Here is a 23,686-nt window from a genome sequence, read left to right on the forward strand (position 1 = left end):
CAGCCTACACCTTTTTCGGTTTAGATGCTATTTGTATATTGGAAACTTTTTTGTAATGTTTTCTTTGAACAGTTTATTCGTTTCCTTGTTGTCATTTTTATTTTATTTTTAATTTTGTAAAAGCTATTTTGATGTTTGTCTTATTTTTATTATTTTTTTGTGATGTCATGACCAAAATAAACTAAACTTAACTAAACTTAGAAGTTAGTATGTCTTTCACAAACCCTCCTTGATAGTCTGATATAACATATTTTATTGACAGATGAAACCCAGAGTCTGTCAGAAAGGACTAACATTACCAGGTATCGAGAGATTTTCATATGTCCAGAATATTCCGTCTGGGTCAAATGAGAATTCAAAATTGTTTATAATAACAACAGGGAGCAACACTCGTTTTTGTACAATATAATCGCGGGCTGACTAATTGAAAAATTGCACTTCTTCTCCCAACAAATTTGCTGTCTGTACAGTTGATATACACTGCTCAAAAAAATACTTTGTACGTATAAAGGTCCCACATCCTCTGCATGTATCATCTGGGTGTCTCTCGGTTGTTAAAATTGTCTGCCTCCTCATAAGTCAAATTCACAATTGTGGTGGAAAATGTAGCCTTGGCCACTTGGATTAAAGCAAAACTGCTGTGAGGAAAAGTTTAGCCTTGGCCTGTACAGAGTGTGCAGACTGATACATTGCCCCTAAAAGATTAGCTCTGACCTTACAATAATTTGTCTACCAGAATCGTAAGAATGAATCATTTATGCTTTAAAATCATTATGCTTCCCTTTATTCTTTGTGATCAAGACACATGATGTATGTTTTGACCTATTTGCATGCAAATGCTTAATTCAATCTATCGAAATCTGGCTAATTTCTCAAGTCCTACACTCAGTTTCAGTCCAGATATTCACCTAGTGGGAAAGGACATTTAATACGTTTTTCCACAACAATCCATCAAATTCGCAATTTTAATGGAATCATGATTGTATTAGGGATGCATTTATTTCAAATGTCCAATGTCAATATCCATTTAACCCACTTTTTGGGTTAAAAAACATCTAGATTTTCAGATACATGTCCCTTTAAGTTTGACCTCAAATTTAAACAGCTGCGGAAGAGTTACGTCATCACGTGTGGGCGTACCCGAAGCTAAACCCGTGTTGATTGACAGGTAATTTGACCAATCAAGAGACAGTTTTACACTCGTCTGTTTGAATGACATGTTTTTTTAGCCAATGAACGCGCGACCGGTTGTGACGATCTGTTTGTGTTCGTGAGCAACGTTGTCTGTTTTGAAGATGTCAGTCGTAAGAGGAGCTATGATAACTGCATCAAAGTCACGAATATTGAGCCTTACCAGGTAATGGACGTGATTAAAATTCTGCCTGAGTAAATTTATTTAAAAAAAATCAACCTTGTGTTAGATTTGTGTTGTAGTTAGTAGACTACGCAGCTGTTAAGTAACACCAGGCTATCTGGCGAGCATTGGAGCTAATAAGGTTGCGAGGTGAGAAACTGTCATTTAATAAGGTTTTATTGTGCAGGACGTCTTCTCTCCTGGGAAACACCAATGTGAGTGTCCTGAGACCTGTTGAGAAGGCTCAGCCCTCGTATACGGCGGGGTTTCGCTGCTTCAGCAGCGTCTCCCTGCAGGAGAAGGCGGGGGTGGATCCTGAGGAGAAAGTTCACCTGACTGAAGCCTGCGTGAAGGTGAGAGATCCATACTGTTAGAAATACATTACTGCACTGAAATGTGTTGGTGTAGGTCTGTTGCAGGGTACCGCGGTTGAATTGGTTTGATATTGGATATTGGATATTATGAATTCAACACCCATAAAACTTGTGATACATAGCCTACCACTGATTTTGGTCAAACCACTTGTGATGTGTTCATGGTCATCTAGACTATATATCACAAAACAGTAATTATTAAAAAATCATATTATGGGCTGATTTAATGTGGTTTAATGAATTCAACACCCATAAAACGTGTGATACATACCACTGATTTTGGTCATATTGCTTGTGATGTGTTCATGGTCATCTAGATTATATATCACAAAACAGTAATTATTATAAAATCATATTATGGGCTGATTTAATGAGGTTTAATGAAAACAATCGGTGGTATGTACAAGTTTTATGGGTGTTGAATTCATAATATCCAATATCCAATATCAAACCAATTCAACCGCGGTTCCTTCTACTGCTGTTAGAAATACATTACTGCACTGAAATGTGTTAGTGTAGGTCTGCTTGCAGGGTTGCCACCCCGTCCCTTGAAATACGGAATTGTTACGTAATTGGGAATTAAAAGTTGTGTTCCGTATTGAATCAATACAGACAAATATTATGCTCTTATTTATTGATGTCATAATATACAGGTGAAGGTCTGAAAATTTGAATGCATTGCAAAATTTCACTCGTAGTAAATTCAATTAAAGGTGAAACAAATATATTATTTCCCACTACATTCAAAGTGAGATATTTCAAGCCTGTATTTGTTATAATTTTGATAAGATAAGATAAGATATCCTTTATTTTCTCCCTCAGTGGGGACACTTATTTTTGTTGTCAGCAGTACACTTAGCACACACATGCAGGGGAGGGGTAAAAAGACTGAAAAGTCAGAAATAAAAAATACAAAAAAATACATATAAAATATGTATAATCACAGAATATATATACAGTTGGTTGAAAGAAGAAACGGTGCAGAAAAAGCAGGTGGAGTGTTGTGAGGTAGACTGGCAGATTGGAAGATATTGTACATCTTATATTATTGCACATATTATTGTACATATTATTGTCCACTGGCTACTGAGAGCAGGCCTGGTTATACAGTCTGATGGCAGCGGGGAGGAAGGACCTGCGATGCCTCTCGGTGGTGCATCGTGGGTGACGAAGCCGGTCACTGATGGAGCTCTCCAGGGCTCTGACGTCTCATGAAGGGGGTGGGAGATAATGATTATGGCTCACAGTTTATGAAAACCCCAAATAAAAAATCAAAAAAAAAATTGAATATTTTATGAAATCAATAAACAATTCAATCATTAAAATCATAACAAATAAAGGTTTAACATATCTTGATTTGCATGTAATAAGACTATGTAATATATTAGTTTCACCTTTTAAGTTGAATTATTGAAATAGATTAACTTTTACACCATATTCTTCACCTGTAGCTATATTATACATCTGGGCTGATGTGGACATACAGAGCATAGGAGGCTATTTCAGTTACTAGTATGGTTGGCTGTCTGTACAGTCATGAAAGTTCAATGCTATTAAAGCTCTTTAAACTTTAAATCAAAGTGTTTTGTTTTTTCATATAAAGTAAATACATTTCTATGCATTTAAGAAGTTTTGGGGATGTCCCTTTTTTTTGGTGCCTGCGCTGCTGAAATCGGGGCGTCCCTTATTTATATTTCGGAAAGTTGGCAACCCTATCTGCTTGTGTTTTTTTAATTTAACCTTTATTTACCGGTAACCATTTATATTTATGTACAGAAATGGGCAGCTAATTGTATGTTTATGTATGCATGTGTATATATAGGTATATACAGTACTCGAGTTGTAAAAAATAAATAAAAAATCGGGGGGATAGTGGATTTTATCATATGGGGACAGATAATTTGTGCTGATTACAAATAATATAATATATTACAAATAATAGCACTGACCAAAACATCTGCAGAAATACTGCAGGAATGACATAGCAGCAGTTAAATACAGCCTTCTGTAAGCTTTAAATATCCACTGGGCTTACATCAAATACATCAAAACACAAATATAAAAAAACAGTTTTCTGAACTTATCAATATGACTCTGTCCTTCACAGGATAAGTAAAATGGATCACTGCAAAAACTCAAAATCTTAACAAGAATATTTGTCTTATTTCTAGTTAAAATGTCTCATTTTAGTAAAAAAAATCTCATTACACTTAAAACGAGACTCATCACTGGAAAAAACAACAATTTTCACCTGTTTCAAGTAGATTTTCACTTAAAATAAGAAGAAAAATCTGCCAGTGGAACAAGATTTTTTTGCTTGTAATAAGAAGATAAATCTTGTTCCACTGGCAGATTTTCCTACTTATTTCAAGTGAAAATCTACTTGAAACAGGTGAAAATTGTCAAATAAGTTATTTTTCTGGTGATGTTGAAATAGCAGTAAAACCACATTCATTGATGAAATGAGATAAGGGATGGAAAGGGGGGATGGCAGTTTAGTTTACTGTAGAGACAGTATAGTCTAAATGAGAATATTTATATAAATATTTATATGGGCATGTGTATAGAAATATTCAACTATGTATAGGTATGAGTATAATCACAGTATATAATGATAATAATAATAATAATACTGTTATTTAGCAGTGTGAGTACAGTGTGTGAGTATTTATAAATATTGGTTCAATGATTAGTGGGGTAGGATTAAATAAGTTTACACTTCTTCCTACTCCTTTTTTGCACATGTAAATTAAGATATCAAGTGTTAAAGGATGAAATTCTTTGTTTTGTTGTTTTTCTTAAACTTCTCTTGAAGTGTTGTTTTTTATATGTACAAAAATAAAATAAATCAAATCAAATCAAAACCAGGTAAGTCAATTGAGAACAGTTTCTCATTTACAATGACGACCTGGGCAAGAGGCCGCACAAAGAGTCAAACACATACAATCACAGTGAAACAAACAATCAAACAATCAAACACCATACATAAAAAACACACAACACATAAAAAATATGAGTAAAAATTGGTAGCGCACAAACATGTGCAATGATCACAGATGAATGTTTGGGAGTGTATTTTTGAAGGAGGAGAATGGGATGAATGTGTGAACTGAAATTAATTATTGCCAAAGGAGGTAATTAGTTAATGTAACTGCTTGAACATAGGTTCTGATTACTGATGTTGATGTTAAGTAGTGAGCCAAGACATGAAGGGGTGCTTCCAGTGATGGTTTTGTAGATGAATCCATTTTGGAGGCAGACCTATATACTATATCGCCTTGTCTCCTCAATTTTGGCCAATTAAAGCAACAGTGATGATCAGCCTACTAACTTTGTGTTGATCATTATCATTACCTTTGTGGAAGGTCTTTTTTTTTATTCAGGTTTTAAACAATATGTCCTTTTTCCCTTTTAATAACGTTAATTTTAAGGTCAAACATGGAAATTTGGCCTCGGATAAACTGTTTACTTTTCCCCAAGAATAGTTTCTGAAAGAAAAAAGAAAAAAAAAAGAAGTTGAACCGACATTAAACACTGAGGCATGAAATAACAGAAAGCTTGATCATTTATCAGCTAATCAGAGCTATCAGCTAATCTGGGATATGATTGATCCTAGATTGTATTAAGTCTGCTTGTCTTTTATTTCTCCCACATATTGATTTGTCCACAATTGTAGATGTCTAAAATGTCATTAAGGGATATCAGCAGAGACCACAGTGTTGAAATCGATTGGATTGTCTGTAAATGTGTCTCGTGTATGATATTTGTTAATTCCAGAGAATGGCAGAGATCATGGAGAGAGGCGAGTACCTGAGAATACATGTGGAGGGAGGAGGCTGCTCTGGGTTCCAATACAAGTTTTCTGTAGATCGTAACAGAAATGAAGATGACAGGTAAATTGACAGCTTTTAACGTATTGTTCCACACTGATGGTTTGGATTCCTTATTAGCTGCTTTCAGACGAGCACTGATTTCCATCCATCTGATAGCAACTGAAAGGGCCAGTGTTGTGGCTGAATCAACTAGATCTTTCTGGGACAGATGAAACATTTGTTTTTATTTGAAGGGTTGTATAATGTAGATATTTATCTTTTCTACAGTTTTTTTTCACTTCTATTGGAAATATTCAACTTAAAAACAAAAAACAATAACAAATTCATGGTTATTTTTATTGTTTGTGTCTGTGATGCTCTGATAAACCAGATAATTGTGAAAATGGGTCCTGCCTTTTGCTTGATGACAGATGAGATGCACTCCTGCCCCCCCACAACCCTGAAAATGAATGTAGAGAAACTAATGAAGTCAATATTGTTGTGTAATGTTTGGAAAGGCCTGTCATATATCAGTCAGTGTTCATGTCCACTCTGCTTTCCTTCCAGGGTGTTTGAGCAGGGAGATGTGGGTGTTATCTTGGACCAGGACAGTCTGGAGTTTGTGAAAGGATCCACTGTGGACTTCAGTCAGGAACTGATCCGCTCCACGTTTCTAATACTGAAGAACCCTCAGGCTGATCATGGCTGCTCCTGTGGCAGCTCCTTCTCTGTTAAACTATGATCAGTGGTGGTTACTACTCTGATTCAGCAGTTTATTAGACGGACATGTAGCCTATTATAATCATAAAATTAAATGCTAAGGATGATGCATTCCAATTACGCCGGCCTAAACAGTTGCTATGGACTGTCACTACAGGACTGTCTCAGAAAATTAGAATATTGTGGTTTTCTGTAATGCAATTACAAAAACAAAAATGTCATACATTCTGGATTCATTACAAATCAACTGAAATATTGCAAGCCTTTTATTATTTTAATATTGCTGATCATGGCTTACAGCTTAAGAAAACTCAAATATTCTATCTCAAAAAATTTGAATATTCTGGGAATCTTAATCTTAAACTATAAGCCATAATCAGCAATATTAAAATAATAAAAGGCTTGCAATATTTCAGTTAATTTGTAATGAATCCAGAATGTATGACATTTTTGTTTTTTTTAATTGAATTACAGAAAATAAAGAACTTTATCACAATATTATAATTTTCTAAGACAGTCCTGTACATGTGCATCTAAAAAAACTGCTGGTTTGAGGGTATTATATATCATATTAGACAACAATCAATGTTTAATTCACCTAACTTCAACTAGTGACTCTGAAACTGGTAATTCATTTCCAGCTTTTCCTTTTTGTGTGTGAAAATGAGTTGAACTGAACGAACAGATGTATTTATTGATTGGTGTGTTACTTAAAGACAGTTAGTGACTGTACATTGCTCACTGAGTGTTTACAACATTCAGCTGCACAGGCTCATTTAAATTGTTACATTACATTGTTTAGATTTTGTTTTGCTTGGAAACCATGTAAATAAGCCTGTACTATAAAATTCTTGGCTATATTGTAGTTTCTTCTTGAATAAATTAATTTAAAATGCATGTGCCCTGTCATTTCAGCATATTTATTCTTTTTCTTCATATAGTTAATTAAAATATATGTCTGAAGGGAAATTCATTAAGTTTTTTTTCCTTATATTGTAATTGATGGGACTACCTGTAATAAAACAAAAAAAGACAACCTTTTTTCTTAAAATGCACGTAAGAACACCAATAATAAGGAAGGAATAGGTTGATATCAAGAGAAGGTAATATTATTTTGCTCCCAAAATTAACAAAAGTATGTTCTGTGATTCTGGGCTGGTGTAGTTGTAAAGTCATTTGGAAGCTCTGTGAACCCCAGATTGCCTCATCCCAAACCCAGGGTGGCGTCAGGCAGGGCATCAGATGTTAAGTCTATACCAAATTATGCAGACTGTGATGATCCTCTTGTCATCAAGTTTTGCACAAATCTGTTAATTAGGGCCCGAGCACTGACAGTGCGAAGGCCCTATTGTATCTGTAGGAATTGTTTTTATTTTCCTCGTTTTTCTTCCGACGAAATGAGGGCCTTTTTGCCCCCCTGAACGTGCCCCAAAAGTCACAAAATGTTGCACGCAAGCCAGGCCTGGTGAAAAATTTGATATTTAATGGTTTGCATTGATGGGCTTGGCCTAATGGCTCAACAGCGCCCCCTAGAAAACTTGGTGCCTCAAGCCCCACAATAAGGTTTGACGTACATGCACGAAAATCACTACACACCTGTATCATGTCGCAACTTAAAGAAAAGTCTCTTGGCGCCATGGCCGAAACCTAACAGGAAGTCGGCGAGAGAGCCCGTTCCTCGCTGCTTGCAGCTTACCCTTTCATTTGAATCAGGTGTTTTGAAGCAGAGATCTCTTTGCTGAGGACGGCTGCAAGCCGAAACGCGTCCGATTTCCTGCTGCTGTGCAGTGATTGAAACTATATTAAAGTTTTGTACTTTAAGAGAGTGCTGTCGGATTTTGAATTTTTGAAGCAGAGAAACATTTAAAACATTCTGGGCAGGAGGCTGCAAGGACCGGACCTGGATAACACTGCGCTAAAATGGGATAAGCTGAAAGACGTTGCTGTGCAATGCAAAGTTTTATGATCCAAACGTTTTAGAACATTTAGGGAAAGGTGTTTTTTTTTTCTTTTTCTAAAGTCTAAGATGAGTCTAAGAAAAAGCTTGAACATACATTGTTTAGAGATTATATACCTTTTTTCTTATGGAGGTGATCACAGAAACACTAACATTTAATAACATGCAAAATACATGTTTTTTTTTATTGAGGTCATATTTGCAGCTAACTAGAAAAGACAGAGGTCATGTCACCAAATGCTCAGCAGGTGAGTTTCAAATCCAGTTAGTCTCCCTAACGGGCACATCAACATTTCTCTCCGAGAAAACATCATGAACTCATGATTCCTTCATTTGATGTGCACAAGCACAAAACCTCCTCTTACGAGTGGTAAGTTCTAAAAAATAAAAAATACATTATACTTGGATGCAGACTGCCGACACTTTATGGAGCCATGGTTATGTATAAAGACTGTGCTTTTAAAGTCAGCAGATTCTGTTATCACGAAGAATTGCATCCCCTACCTTTAACTAGTATTTTATGTGGAGGATCAAAGATGCAACAAATTCATTAGACTGAAAAAGAGAGGGTCGCTCAAGTAAATTCAAGTAATCACTCAAACCTGTAAGGTTCATGGGTGCTTTTTTTTATTACTAAAGTGGAATTTAAGAAACATCTCACAAAAAATATACAAAAAGAATATCTACAAATGATATGTACACTGATGAAATGTAAATCAAAATATGCAGCAACATTTTGTATAGTTGTTAGTTTTAAATACAAGGAAAGTGTTTGCACTTCTTATATTCACCTTTTTGATAAACATTCCTTTTACACAATATAGTACACAAAACATTACCATTACTGTTAGAAGTCACACTATTCATATTCATTGAAACATAACAATTGTATATATCGTAGCAGCACACAAAAAGTGACCCAAGAAATTGCAACAGTGCATTGAAATATCAATGTACAGCAGTTTTTATTTGTTTTTCTGAGGGATTTGGTTGGAACAGATTGTCTCCCAAAGCCATGCACGCCCATTAAAACACAAACACATCCTCTAACGAGTATGCACACGTTAACATGTCATGAGGGGAACGCCACTGAGGGAGGTCGGAAATCAACCAGCCAACAACACAACCACGTTAACTCGAGGGAACCACCGGGGGCAACACAGTGACCAGGTCAGGTGTACAGTGCATAGTATGCTTTGGCATGCTGACATCCAGAACATAACAGTGGATGTTACATTCAGGAGGAAGGCCACAGGATTTGGAGTTACCAGTAAAAAACATAAGACAGGACTACGTGATCCAAAAAGTAAAACAAAAAGATACAAAAAGAACCCAGACCTGCACAGACACTCAGATTAAGGCTAATTCAGATTGCTACATGTCTTAAAAATGGCATTGTCAGTTAACACAATTTAATAGGCCTGCCAAGTGGCAAAATGTACACAGATACTCTCTTTTTTTTTCCATATATATATGATCCATCACTGAATGATATGCACACATTAGATTCTTTTTTTTTTTTTTAAGTCGATGATAATGTGATGTCATGACGGCAGAGCTGTATGCCCTTCGTCTGTTTTCACAATCAGGACTGTGAGCATGCACCTAGATTTGAGGCAGTAAGTCGTACCACTACTCAGACTCATTATCGAGCTGCCAGGTCTGTTTTCCTCTTCACCGCTTCAACGCATCCCTTCTTTTCTCCGGAGAGCCACGTTAGGAGACGCCCACACTTCTTGAGGTTGGTTGGTTCAGGGAGGATGCTCAGTGCGGGGCGTGGACGCACCTCCACACAAAGAGGCTGGAGAGGACAAAGAAGAAAAACATGCTTTTTTTTTACGCTGTAGCAGTGACAACATTTGTCCGATGTTGTCATTTGGAGCTTCAGTCATACCTTCTGTCATCTCCACCAGCGCTGACAACAAAGCGATCTCCGTTGGTGAAACGTACGTTTGTCAAATGAGCAGAATGACCCAGAAAGCGTTTGTGTTTGGCCTAAAACAAATCACACTCACGTCATTCAAGTTTTAATGTAAAAAAAGAGAAAGACTAGGTAGAGAACCGCTGCCCTTAAAGAATGCCGTACACCGTAAATACATGTAAATAAAAATTAATTTTACATGGATCTGAATTTTATTTGTGGCGTGATTTTGTTTGTTGTAAAATCCAGTCCAGAAAGCAGGTTTTATGAAAACTCTGAGGGGAATAAAAAGGCAAACCTGAACTTTGCCACCGTGGCACCTGACTCTATCAAACTAACCTGCTTACTGCAGCTTTTTCTCCAACGAGTCCTTCCTGCAGAACCTGAATAAGCTGTATGGATCACATGACTATCTTTATGAGTAAATGTGTCTTCAGTGAGCTTCCTTCTCTATAACAGTAACTGTGAGGGGCAGCTGTCAATCAAATCATCAAGCACATGTAATTACAGTCATTTATGATATTAAGCAGATAGATAAGATTGTTGTTTTCAACGTCAGATTGTGTTAGAATAATTGAACATAAACTAATGTCATATTTACCCCAATTGCCTTTACATATAAATTAACATTATTTGGTGTGTGTGTACAACTCATTTGTGCAGAATTGTTTTCCAGGAAGGAGAAGTCAGATGGCGTGACTGCGGATGAAGTCATTAAAGAGCTATCTGTGCAAAACAAGAACTGCTCCCCCGGTTGAAGATTTACCACGCTGTTTCAAGGTCAAGGACTTGAAGTTTAAGATAATGAGTTGGTAAACGTGAAGAGTTGTATCTGTGTTTCCCCCTATTCCTTAGAGCTGTAACTCTTATTGTAACTAGGGACCACCTTAAAGAAATAAAAAGAGAGGGGTCGGCAGAGTGCGCTTCAGAGCGGTAGGAGATTGTAACTAAACGCATCTCTGTCCGTTTCCTTGCAAGTAAAAAAATCTAACCTCTCTTTTGTGTTATGTTTTGTTCAACGTTGTTTAAACCTGACAGATTGTCAAAATGATTATTATTGCCTATGATGTGAGAATCATTACATTCCCACAAAATACGGCCCTCCTACCTGGTTGTGTGGAAGTGTTTTATGCTTTGTAATGTGTCAACCGGGAGCCACGCTATAATGGCATCTTTTTTTATTTTATTTACTGCTTCAGTGTGCATTTGGCACAGCCTCTTCATCCTGTCCAGCTCACGTTAAGCCGGGGAAAAGGTGCCGACTCTGTTAAAGTAACAGTGACTAAATATTTTTGCTTATTTTGCCTTTAAGATGAACATAATGTATTAAATTGCTATGTATGGATTTATTTTCTATCTTTACTGGACTAAAAATGAGGTTATCCTCTTTATTCATCTCTTCCCATGTTGACTCAGTCCTGGAACGGCAGTAATGACATCATTTTTCCATTTTCCATCATCTACGAGTTCGCGTAACTCAGAGTGAACGCAGTTGGAGCTGACTGAAATATGACCGGCTGCTCTGTGGATCATTTAACCTCCAAGTTCAACGTTAGGCTCGTCCAAGTTTGTTTTTTTTCTGCTGACACTGTGCACTGCCCCTGGGGACGTCAAAGTCTCACAATGGCTTGGAGATCAAATGAAAGCCAAAAATCCCAACACTTAACCTGACCCTGAACTACTCATCCTGTCATCAGACAAATATTTGGAACATGAAAAATGGCAACAACGACACACTTACAAACTTCTCCGGACAGGGAAAGTCAAACAGCTTCACCATGCCGAAATCATCGCCCGTGACGATGTTCAGGCCAGAGTGGGACACACAGGCACAGATGACGTCTGCTTTGTCAGTGTTACGGGACCATATCCCTACGACCTCGTCCCCAAGGACACTAAACAAAAGCAGGGGAGCATTCGGAACATTTTTTAAAACACATTTTAATGATGGTGTGCCATTATAACCAGGGTGTCTCTCACCTTGTCCAGGTCGCCCAGGTAATCCTATCAATGTGAGTCTGTTCTGTGATCTGCTTCCCGGACGGCACTTCATACACCAGTCGTTTATAAGAACCTGTGGATAACTGTTTCCAGGCAACGCAAATAAACCGTCTGCCAGCATGTGAGAAACAATACCTTACTGGTTGCAAAGTCCTTACCTGGATGTAACTACTGTCAGCAGAGAAGTCCATCTGCATGACGAAGCTGGGGATGTCCCTGCAGCAGTTGATGCGGTTCAGCTGCGGACCGAGCGTCAGGTCGTAGAAGTCGACGGCGCTCTCGGTGGAGCCGACGGCCAAGAAACGGGAATTTGGACTAAACCTGAAATGAAGGCAAGCGCTGTGAAAAAAGCGGTACTTTCTTATCAAATTTAGCCACCAAATTACAGTCCTGATTAGGCATGGGGCGATATACGATATTATCGTATATCGCGATAAAAACGGCCGCGATAACGTTATCGTGGGGTACTGTAATTATCGCCATTTTTTTTTTTTTTTGGTCACACAAGGCTACCAGCCAGGTAGAAGCCAGTGTTATTTTTTTTCATTTTTTTTATTAATATTATTTATTATTTATTTAATATTTTTTCAGAGAGTAGTACAATCCGTGTGCATTTGACTACTGTGGCACTTTATTTTCACTCAATCTTTGTGTTGGCCATGCAGCTTTTGTTTTGTATACTACAAAGCAGTACCTTTATTTTATTATTTTTCCAGAGAGTCGTACTAAGTAGCAGGCAGCCACTGTTAAAGTTTCAGAGAGTAATACAATCAGTGTGCATTTGGCTCTACTTTGTCACTTTATTTCTATTTGTCACTTATTTCTTTCGACTCTCAGGGAAGTATTTTCTTACAAAAAAAGAAAGTTCAAATAAGTACCGGTACCGGTACTATAGTTTACACTTTGTAATGCATAACATTTACAGTACACTATTTGTTCTCTACCTCAAGTGTCACTGTGTTGAGAATGATTTGAGAATAAATGTTCTGAAGGAACCAGTGGATCCACGGTTAGTGTTTTTCCTTGCATTTTAAGAATTTTATAAGCGACACGCTAATATCGCGATAATATCGTAATCGTGATATTTTTGTCCACTAATATCGTGATATGAAATTTTCATATCGTCCCATGCCTAGTCCTGATGTTGATTCTCACTGCAAATACTTTGGATATACAGCACAGATCAAAAGTTTGGACACACCTTCTCATTCAAACAAATGGGGAAGTGTGTCCCAACTTTTGGTCTGTACTGTATCTGTTGCCCAAATGTATCCACCACATGTAAGACAACATAACATGTACCAGGTACATTTCTTAAAGTGGAACCTCCAATATTTTAAGCCAGAACCAATTTTGAGACCTTAAATAACATGTCAGACAGAAATGTTAGTTAACAAAAAGGGTCATTTATTTTGCAGGCTGCAGGAATTATGGCATAACTATTTGGGAAATCTAGAACGACATTCTTCCTAAACAATTCCAAGATGAAGACACAGATATTTTCATTTTTACCCACATATCACCTCACTCAGCTCTGCCTTTCCCCTGTTACCTTATATCTTGAATAGGAGAACGCCGGTCCCTTTTCTTGCCCCAGATTTTAAGTGAGGCAACAAGCAAGATAATGAACTCTCCATTCTTCATGCCGATGGCGACCATGTCTCCCTCAGGACTGTAGCTGATGGTTTGCGCTGGGTGGCCCAGGTTCACCTTATTAAGCATCTTCTGTTTCCCCCAAAAAAGGAAACACAAGAACAAGAACAAGAGCTCATTTTCTGTTGGACTGAATGATGATAAAGTGAAACTGCTGAGAAGATCTGACATTCTGACCTTTTCTGGGATGTCCCACAGACGAACAGTTCCATCCTCTGCAGCAGATAGAAATACATCCCTGGAAGGATGAGTGCCCAAACCCCATATAGGTCCATCCATGTGTCCATTCACCAAGATGTTGCACGCCGCGTTCTTCTCTCCCACTTCAATGATCTCTGCATTCCTGGTCCCCACCAGGATTTTACCCTGGAGAAGAACCAAGCAGGACACATGTCAACGGTGGCAGATGAGATCTGGATTATTATTTTTTTTTTACATTTAGGTGTAAAGTACCTTCCCTCTGCATACAGAGCGAACACAGTCTATGATCTGCCCGGTTTCTAATCGAAAGGCTCTGCAGCGTTTCAGCTCCTGGTCCCAGAGTTTAAGAGCGCCACCATCCTTTGACCTGTAGAGAAGACAAAAACTTTTTCATCACTTGGTTTATTTCAATACAGGGCAACATAATAATTGAATAAAGAAGCACTTACGGCCTTTCTTTGCCACCAGTGACGATGAGGCCGTCTCTCAGTGTGGTGTACATAGTAAACACGGGGCCCGTGTGAGCTTTGGCCACAATTCTTACTAGCATGTGTTCCTTCCACACACACACATCCCCACTTATGGTACCTGTAAATGTCAAGTTATTCTGAAAAGAAAACAAATCTGCACTAATCTAGTGGCCTAAAAGAGCAGAACAAGCAAAGCACAAACATTTCACAGCACATTCAACAAGGCAGTGTGGGAGCCGTTGAAGTTAACATCTTTATTATGAGGGATAAATGTAATATACAGTTGGAAAAAAGTGTTTAAAAATGTAAAAAGAAAACCAGTAAGTTTAGACTATAGCAGTTAGATTTACTTACAGCTCCAAATGCTACAGACAGCATTGTCTGCATTCGAGCATCTTCGATGGAACTCAGCACTCCTTTCTTGCTGAGCAAAGCTCTGCCCGCCAACGTCCAAAAACGCACATGCTTGATGCCCACGGATACAAAGTGTGTGTCTGAGTCGGGCCGAAACTCGGCCACAAAGATCCTCTGGGTGTGGCCTATTCGACTGGCAACTTTGGCACCTGAGAAAGAAATCAGAAGGTGGTACACTCACAATCCCTCAGTAAAACCCTAAGCAAAAAATAAAATACCTCATGACCTCAGGGGAACAGCAATGTTTGACACAACAGCAATAAGAACAAACACGAAGGGCAGATGTATATCTGTTTTAGGAGTAAAACTGTGGAACTCATTAGATAACGACCTTAAACTAGCAAATTCAATAAAAGCATACAATATATTATTCAAAGGAAAGGTAATGGACACATATATAGAAACACAATAAGAAAACAAAGAAGAATGTACACATGCATGAGATAAAATGACAACTTAAATTGGTTTTGTCGGTTTCTTTAGCATCTTTTCACTTTCTGTTTTCAGAGCTATCATTATTATTATCATTATTATTGCTATTATTATTATTATTATCATCATCATCATCATCATCATCATCATCATCTTATTTTATTCTTATTTTTGTAGACTTATGATACTTCATTTGTTCTTTTTGTATACTCTATTCAGTTAAAAGGTGGGCAAGATAAGATTTATGCTTCAAGCCCAGACCTTTTCGGTCAAATAATCACAATGTTGACCAGGGAAAAACCTGTGTTATTTTGTTTGTTGATTTTTGTTTGTGATTGACCAAAATAAATATTAACTAACTAAAAATAAAATGGGATTTGTGTTTTTTCCCCCCTTGAGTTACCTTCCTGCCACTTCCAGATGGTGACAGTGTGTTCGGGGTCCAGGCCGACAGACAGCAGGAGTTTTCCTGTGGCACTGAAACTGACAGAGCAAACTCCACCTGAGTGGAAACAACGCAGCACCGACAGTGTCTGCTTGGTCATGGCGTCCCACACGTGTATAGAAGGAGACGTGGCTGGGGGGCAGAGAAGAGGGAACTTCATTTGTTTAAATTTCACAGTTTATGGCACAGAAACATCAGCGAAACTGACCACTAGATGGCAGTAGTGCAACACACTTTTCAACAGTTAAATAGTTTTATTTTAATTTAGAAAAATTCTTACCTGACATGTCACCATTATCACCTGTAAAGCAAGAAAAACCGATTTATTGACCAAATAAGCTAGTTTTTTTACTAATTTTATTTAGTTTTCTGAGAAAAAGGCTGTATGTTTATGTGCTCATTAGATTCTAAAATATGCATAATGCAACTACAAAATGTCCATTTGCTTCCTCTCTACCAGAAGAAAAAAAAGCTTAAAACTCTTGTGAAAACTCTCAATAAGGCTGCACATGTGAAATCTCTGCGTAGATAGTCATTTTGTGGATTTGTTTCTTTGTACGAGAGATGAGGTGTGTTGTACAGTTCAGACTACAGAATCATAGACGGTCACCTTCTCACAAACATACCTACTTGGCCAGTTGCCACCACGTTGGGGAATTTAGGGTGTTGATTGATTGTCAGGCACAAAATATCATCACTGTGTTCGACATAGAAACTTTGGCAGGCTGCAAGAAAACACACAAACACACCCACACGACAAACAAACGACAAATGAAATCTTGTCCGCCGTGTCTACTTTTCGGATTACAGACAACAATCTGCATTTGCTTACAGGTTGTCAAGTTAAGGACGATGCCGACTGAGGCTGTGTGGTAGATGATGTCAGCCCCCTCGTTCAGGTAATGCACGTTATTGCGGCAGTCACTGCCGCGGTAACCAAACACCAGCTCCAGCACCAGATCCTGCAGAAGATTCAGAAAGGTTAACTCCATGGCAACAAAGATGCTCTCCGCTAACTGGCAGCAGAAGAACGTCATTATTCGATTACAGTTCCGTCGCAGTTCCCAGAGAGGCAGCTGGATCAACAACGCACACATGGCGTCTCTTCGGCTGAAATAATCACATTAGAAACCAGCCCTTTGAATCATCTGTTTTCTCTTCCTTCCTCTTACATAAAACATATCGTCGGCATTTCTGTGTTTGCTTTGTTGCATGCAGACACGTTACCTCAATTGGTCTCTTCTTTTTGCCAACGTTGTTGGTCTGCAGCTTCTCTGGCTGTGGCAGTGCTCTGCTGACGGGAGGCCTGCAACAGACAGCTGGGATGAGAGAGCAGCATAATACTGACAATAACAACGTACGAGTGTGAAAGTGGAAATACAAAAATTAAAGTGGCAATAAAATGAAAAGATCTGTGAAAATTTCAAACCACGGAGAGTTTTGTACCCCTTTACTTGTCTATAAACCGACAACGAGCCAACAAAAGTCCTTATTTTACTCGTTTACTCAAGTAGATAATCGTTTTTCTAGAAGTTCAACAAAGATCCATCATTACTTACAATTTTAAAATCTAATAGTATGAAAAATAAATAATGACAAGACCAAGCAGATTCTGGAGAAACCGAGGTGAGGTTGCTGCTAATGGCAGCGTCCCTTATCGTATGAAAGTGTGTGTGAAACAAGAGAATATGACAGACAAGCTGCTCACCAGCTGAGAAATCTGAAGGTTTCCACGGTGATGAGTTATAAGTTTCAGTTAAGGAGCTCTAGCTTTTCCTCAATGACTTTCATTTGACCTGAAGTGAACATGAACTTGCATTTTTCTCTAAAAGCCTATTGTTCAAACAAAAATTTAGCTTCAATTGAATTGTTACGCAGCACCGCTCACATTGGTGTGACATCTGAGTTTTTGGAGTAAAAACTGTCAATATACAGGCAGGCGAGTAAAAAAAGAAAAGAAAAGGAATTCTTGGTCTGATTTTATATTGGATTCAAGACTACGGGGAAGCTGAGCAACTTTCTTTCATTTGAAGGCTTCTGGCAGAAAAAAAAAACTAACAAAAGAAGTTATAGGTCTCTTGCTTTAGGGAATTACATTGTGTGAGCAAGCAGTTTTTCAGATTTTCCTCCATTTTTATTACAAACTGTGGCTCAAAACAAACTCGACTGAAAACCCTGGCCTCAAGAGCAGGTTAACGAAAACTCCCTCTGCTCAATGTGGTTTACAGGACGGCTCCCTGCCACACATCTCTATGGAAATTGCTTTACATAAATCATTGATTTTTTTTTTGTTGATAACTGTCATGTTGGGATTTAAACTTTTATGCACTGAATGGTGCAAGAGTTGTAGTTGTTAGTAGACAAAGAAATCCAGAAGCATAATAATTCATCAACAACATATCGAGGGATTGCATCTGCACAGTAATCCCACTCATAAATACAGAGGCGTAGGCTACCTTTTTTTTTTTTAAATATAGTACAAATGAACATAAACTATCAAGTGAGAAGCACAAACACACTGAACTTTCACATTTAATCTTCAACTATTTACATTTCTGAGAGCAAAAAATGAATATTGGAGAAAATAACATGTAGGACATCAGCAGAACAAGAAGCTTACCTCGACCCTCTTCATGGGAGCAAAAACAAAACAAAGAAACAAAACAATAATTAGAAACCGGTTTCCCGCTGCACTTACCGCTGCCCACTTGACACACGTAACACAACCCGTCAGCTGAGGAAACACTGCAAATACAAGTCATACGCCTGCCTCAGTCTGCCGGGCAGCCCGTTTCTATGACAACTGCTGCTCAGGAGCGGCTGCACGTATTTAAGCATCATTCTGAAGAAACAAATGTGGAACTACATCAACCTGAGGCCCATAAAGACGTCCATTTTCTAGAAGACCTGCAGTACAATAGCGGAAATCCACAGGTATCAAACCTTAGAAGAACAATTTCTTTGTTTTACCACAAATGTTAGTTAAGCCTTTTATATTACACCCTTTTTAAAAGTCTGAGGTGACCATTTGTCCCAATATGCAATATATATATATATATATATATATATATATATATATATATATATATATATATATATATATATATATATATATATATATATATATATGTAAATATATGTAGAGCATTTTGTATGTAAACAGTTTTATGTTTTTCCTGAGAAAAATCAGCATATATGATAACAAGAACTTACCTGACCACACCTTGTCTTCACGCGAATAAAAGAACGTAGCAGGATAATGAGAGATGGACAGCCATTAAAGAAAAGAGGAAGAGCAGAAAAGGTGGAGTTATTTCAAAAGGGCAGGGAAAGGATGAGAATCTTCACACAGGAAAAGAAATGTTGACCGAAGAAGACAGGTTTGGCTTCTTCTTGACACATATTCATGCTAATGAGTTTCTGCTCGGAAGCATCTCTCGCCGAGCAGCTGCACAGCTGCACCAGAGCATCAACATTCAACAACCTTTCGTCCACAGACGGCTCCTTCAGCTGCAGGTGGGGCTTCACTCCCGTCATTGGCCGAATGTTGGTGGATAAGGCCTTGATGGTGTAGTTGATCTCGTTCTCCCTCGTCACGTCGCTGTCGTAACCTGGAGCGAGTCAGAAACCATCATTTTTGATGCTGTCATAGAAAAGTCTGACCCAGTAAAACGTAAGCAGAAGGTAATCTCTTGCCTCCATCATCCTCGCTCTCAAAATCCGACTCCTCGCTGTCACACTGTTTGAATTCCCGTAGGCCCTCTGGCTCATGGGCCCAGATCATGAGGCACGTGTCACCCCCACCCACTGTGACCAAAAGGCTGTCGTCATGGGTCCATCGCACATTGGTAACATGTGTGCTGTGTGCCACATAGCGCTTGAACTTTGCATATTTACCCTGAAGGCAACAATTGTGAAATGAACATAGAATTAACACAACGTTTGCATACATTTAAAACCTACACTTGGTCTCATCGACACATTACTCTAAAAAGATACCAAACTTCATAAGGTTCTGTGTCTACTGGGTCTTGCCTTGACGGGGTATCTGAAGAGTTTGACGTATCCGAGGTCGTCTCCTGTGGCCAGCACCTTCTTGTCATGGCTAAGGCAGGCAGCGGTCACCTCGGTGACTTCACTGATCACGGGCCAGACGCCCTCGACGGACGTGCCCAGGACACACGTCCATGTGCTCCAGTCAACCTTCTCCACCTGCAGAGGTCAGGAAGTACACGTTTATTCAGCCATTCATGAGTTGATGGGCAACGAGAGCGCTGAATGTGGAACTAAAAGCAGTCGCTGCATAACGTTTCATAATACATATTGAATATACCAGGGATCGGCAACCCAAAATCTTGAAAGAGCCATATTGGACCAAAAACACAAAAAACGAATATGTCTGGAGCCGCAAAAAATGAAAAGTCTTGTATAAGCCTTAGAATGAAGGCAACACATGCTGCATGTATCTATATTAGTTATAACTGGGGGGAGATTTCTTTTTTTCATTATGCACTTTGAGAAAAAAGTCGAAATGTCGAGAAAAAAGTCGAAATGTTGAGAAAAAAGTCGAAATGATGAGAAAAAAGTCAAAATGTTGAGAAAAAAGTTGAAATGTTGAGAAAAAAAGTCGAAATGTCGAGATTAATGTTGAAGTACAATCTCGAGAAAAAAGTCGAAATGTTGAAAAAAAAGTCAAAATGTCGAGAGAAAAAAGTCAAAATGTTGAGAAAAAAAAGAAAAAAAAAAAAAAAAAAATGTTGAGAAAAAAGTCAAAATGTTGAGAAAAAAGTCAAAATTTTGAGAAAAAAGTCGAAATGTCGAGAAAAAGTTTAAATGTCAAGATTAAAAAGGAAAGGGAAAAGAAGAAGAAAAGAGAAAAAAAGGAAAAAAAGAAGAAAAAAAGGAAAAAAAAGGTCAAACATTTTTGAAAAAGCTCCAGGAGCCACTAGGGCGGCGCTAAAGAGCCGCATGCGGCTCTAGAGCTGCGGGTTGCCGACCCCTGGAATATACGCATAGTTTGAACAGACTCACGGCAGCCAATGCTTTAATGCAAGGACTATATGCAAAAACACATTTCTAAGAAAGTTTTTAAAAAAGAATATTAGTCTTACTTTTAGTGGCTATATTATTTTGCTAGTTTTAAGAATTCTAGTCAAAGAAAAGGGTCAGACTTAGTTGAGCAGACTGTTGTCACTCTCCTCAGTATCTTGGTTAAATACACGGCCACGACCTTCAAATGATTCCGAATAAACCCCTATTTATCATTACATTGTTGATTTCTAGTTATTCTAGCCATTATTTTTAACTATTGTCATGGATTATGGACATAATAGTTTATATTTTGTTGAGATCATCTGGTTTCATCAGTTTAATCTTATTTATATTGGTAAATTCAATCATAAACATAGTATTTTACCAAATGTCTTTCGAAGATTTAAAAAAATCACTTGACATGATATAATGACTGTGGGGCGTCTGCATGTTCTCCTTTTGCTTGCATGGGTTTTCTCCAGGTACTCCAGCTTCCTCCCTCAGTCCAAAAGCATGTGTGTTGGGCAAATTGGGGATTCTAAATTGGTGATACAAATGTGTGTCTCTTTGCCTATATGTGCCCTGGACTGGTATAGATGATGGATGGATGGTTTTGGATCAGCAGTGGAGTTTTCTCACATTCCCAGTCCTCATGTTGAGCTAACTTGGTGCAAGCTGCAGCTCATGAAATAATGTTAGAAGCTGGAGATGAGCTTCTCACATAAAGAAAAATGTTATGGATGAATGGAGAACAAAATGAGGCCAAGAAAAGACCTTTGGGGCTCTCCTCAACACAAAGCATTCACAGTACGTCTCCACTGACCATCATAGGGAATTGTCTACATGATGAAAACAGCCAGTTGAAAACAGAAGACTGAGAAGAGTAAAACCTTTCAACGTGCATCATGTTGCTCATTGCACAAAAGTTAAGTGTTTTAACTGTGAGGGAAAAATAAATGTAAAGGGTGTTATGTGATTCTCCCTTGAGCTAACAGCATCAACTCTGGCTGACCCTTATTTCCTAAACGCTCCCTGTAGCACCCTATAATGTAATAATTTCCTGAAAATGTAATAACGCCTGAAAATGTAATAAAATTTGTACCAATACCAATAATGTAATATCTTATTACGTTATTGGGAATTTATTAGATGGTACTCAAAGTCTGCAATTTAACCCAATAGTCATTCTGGTGTTTCAAATCCAGCGTATATAACATTCTTAGATATTTAAAACACAAAATGTAGAACTCTGGACTGAAAATTAACATATATATATTACATTATCTGTCAAGTATTACATTATCAGTTTTGGAAAAAAAAAAAAGATCCATCTAAAAATGTAATAAATTCCCAACAACGTAATAAGGTATTACATTATCGGTAAAAATGTTATTACAATATCAGTCAGGATATTTTATTACATTATTGGTCAAGTTATTACATTATTGGGTTTTATTACATTTTCGATTGGGTTAAGTGCAAATTTTATTACATTTTCAGGCGTTATTACATTTTCAGGAAATTATTACATTATAGTGTGCTACACTCCCCTTCTCTGTAGTCTTGGCAAGGTGCTTTAATGTCACAATGCAATGATGCGCCCATAAACACTACCCCAATTCCACAGCCCATATGAGAAAATAATGCTGGTGAAAGGTGGGCCGTGTAAATGCTTCATTGCCCTTCCCCAAGTTTCCTGTGATCTCGAGGGGAAAATGAAGGCCAGCGGCAGCACGACCACGTCCATGTCCCGTGCCTTCCCTTCCTGCTTACCTCCGTAGCTGGGATGGTCTGCCTCTTGCCACGAGGCGCTTCGAAAAAAAACTGTTCTTTAGCCGCTGTGTTGACCTGGAGTAGTTTTCCTGTGAATGACGGAGCCCAGTGGTTTGTAGAGTTGTGGAGATACATACAAGTAATAGTTGTAAAAATATTAGTGCTTGTGGAAGCTTATTCACCTCTCTTGTCCCAGTCCAGGTGGGTGATGTAATTTAGACATCCTTTGCACACTCCCACCCGTTTGCTGCTCATGACATTGTAAATATCCACAAAGCTGTCTCCTGAGGCCACTGCGAGGTACTTCCCAGTTCCTGAGCCAACGAGGGAGATTGAAATGTCACTTAATCTCAAAGGGTCAGTCTCCAGATCTTCTCTACTCAAAGACTCCACAGTCAGACAAAACTTACACCTATATATCAAAAGTTTGTCATTAACTGCTTGATGGATTTGCATCAAAGCATGAGGTCTTTGACTTTAACTCCGCCCCCATTTGTGTTTTTGAGTGAAACATATTTAACCGTAAATTAAAACGGAGACAGTCATGATTTTAACCTTGTTATGTCACAGCTATTGATTGAGCATCAGTAAACCCAAAGCAGTGTTTCATTTTTTGATCTGTGAACATCCAACTCTAATTTTATTTCATCTGCCTGAAGGATATTTTCCAAGAAGCTTTGTGACTTGTCAACATGCATTTCCAAAAACTGCAGTCTGATTTTGCTCCGGCCTGATTCTAACTGGTCTTTTTTCCACCTTGGTCCAAATAGTGACGGTGCAACCTAACACTGATGTACCTTGGCCTTTGAGTTCACATTTACTCACTTAAGAAGTTGTTGTATTATCCTTTTATTCAATGAATTTTCATTTAGCGGCGACACCCAGAGAGGTTGACTACAGACCTGTGGACCCTAAACTTCTGGATGAAAATATCTACTGTTGTGACAGGAACATCAAGCTTTGAGATGCTCGTCTAGAATGTACTTACTGATCTCCGCAGACAATTCTCCCCTTTACTTTCTCTGGTCCATGTTCAGTCATGTTTTCAGGTTTTTGTAAGTTTTCGTTTTTCTTTTTTTGTGATTTTCTTGTGTTTCCTGGTTTAGTTCATCTAATTCTTGCTGTACT

General features: G+C 38.2%; 2 protein-coding genes across 2 annotated transcripts in view; one reads left to right on the forward strand and one right to left on the reverse strand.

Moving 5' to 3' along the window:
• Positions 1–1,256: 1,256 nt before the first annotated feature.
• Positions 1,257–6,564, forward strand: isca2 (iron-sulfur cluster assembly 2). The gene is made up of 4 exons (XM_061743583.1): positions 1,257–1,357; positions 1,542–1,707; positions 5,506–5,621; positions 6,108–6,564. Exons 1-4 carry the CDS (start codon positions 1,296–1,298, stop codon positions 6,280–6,282), a joined length of 519 nt encoding a protein of 172 aa, XP_061599567.1. The 5' UTR covers positions 1,257–1,295; the 3' UTR covers positions 6,283–6,564.
• Positions 6,565–8,676: 2,112 nt separating this feature from the next.
• The window catches only part of eml5 (EMAP like 5), a 44,891-nt gene continuing 29,881 nt past the window's right edge, over positions 8,677–23,686 (reverse strand). The window contains exons 24-45 of the mRNA XM_061743032.1: positions 22,741–22,872; positions 22,559–22,647; positions 19,790–19,966; positions 19,451–19,652; positions 19,239–19,365; positions 18,968–18,982; positions 18,375–18,383; positions 16,982–17,060; positions 16,587–16,716; positions 16,381–16,479; positions 16,035–16,055; positions 15,713–15,886; positions 14,818–15,026; positions 14,443–14,600; positions 14,246–14,360; positions 13,970–14,158; positions 13,692–13,864; positions 12,298–12,460; positions 12,119–12,222; positions 11,880–12,033; positions 10,112–10,212; positions 8,677–10,018 (exon numbers count right to left, since the gene is read on the reverse strand). Of these exons, the coding sequence (XP_061599016.1) occupies positions 9,982–10,018; positions 10,112–10,212; positions 11,880–12,033; positions 12,119–12,222; positions 12,298–12,460; positions 13,692–13,864; positions 13,970–14,158; positions 14,246–14,360; positions 14,443–14,600; positions 14,818–15,026; positions 15,713–15,886; positions 16,035–16,055; positions 16,381–16,479; positions 16,587–16,716; positions 16,982–17,060; positions 18,375–18,383; positions 18,968–18,982; positions 19,239–19,365; positions 19,451–19,652; positions 19,790–19,966; positions 22,559–22,647; positions 22,741–22,872 (2,657 nt within the window). The 3' untranslated portion in view covers positions 8,677–9,981. The remainder of the gene's footprint in view (positions 10,019–10,111; positions 10,213–11,879; positions 12,034–12,118; positions 12,223–12,297; positions 12,461–13,691; positions 13,865–13,969; positions 14,159–14,245; positions 14,361–14,442; positions 14,601–14,817; positions 15,027–15,712; positions 15,887–16,034; positions 16,056–16,380; positions 16,480–16,586; positions 16,717–16,981; positions 17,061–18,374; positions 18,384–18,967; positions 18,983–19,238; positions 19,366–19,450; positions 19,653–19,789; positions 19,967–22,558; positions 22,648–22,740; positions 22,873–23,686) is intronic.

This window comes from Cololabis saira, chromosome 16, assembly GCF_033807715.1.
Source record: "Cololabis saira isolate AMF1-May2022 chromosome 16, fColSai1.1, whole genome shotgun sequence".
In the NCBI taxonomy this organism is placed as follows: Eukaryota; Metazoa; Chordata; class Actinopteri; order Beloniformes; family Belonidae; genus Cololabis; species Cololabis saira.

Excerpts from the sequence above, each read along its gene's own strand:
- isca2 (XM_061743583.1), top strand. The coding sequence starts at position 1,296 with ATGTCAGTCGTAAGAGGAGCTATGATAACTGCATCAAAGTCACGAATA. Across the intron at positions 1,708-5,505 it reads TGACTGAAGCCTGCGTGAAG|AGAATGGCAGAGATCATGGA; the intron begins GTGAGAGATCCA and ends TGTTAATTCCAG. Across the intron at positions 5,622-6,107 it reads AACAGAAATGAAGATGACAG|GGTGTTTGAGCAGGGAGATG; the intron begins GTAAATTGACAG and ends CTTTCCTTCCAG.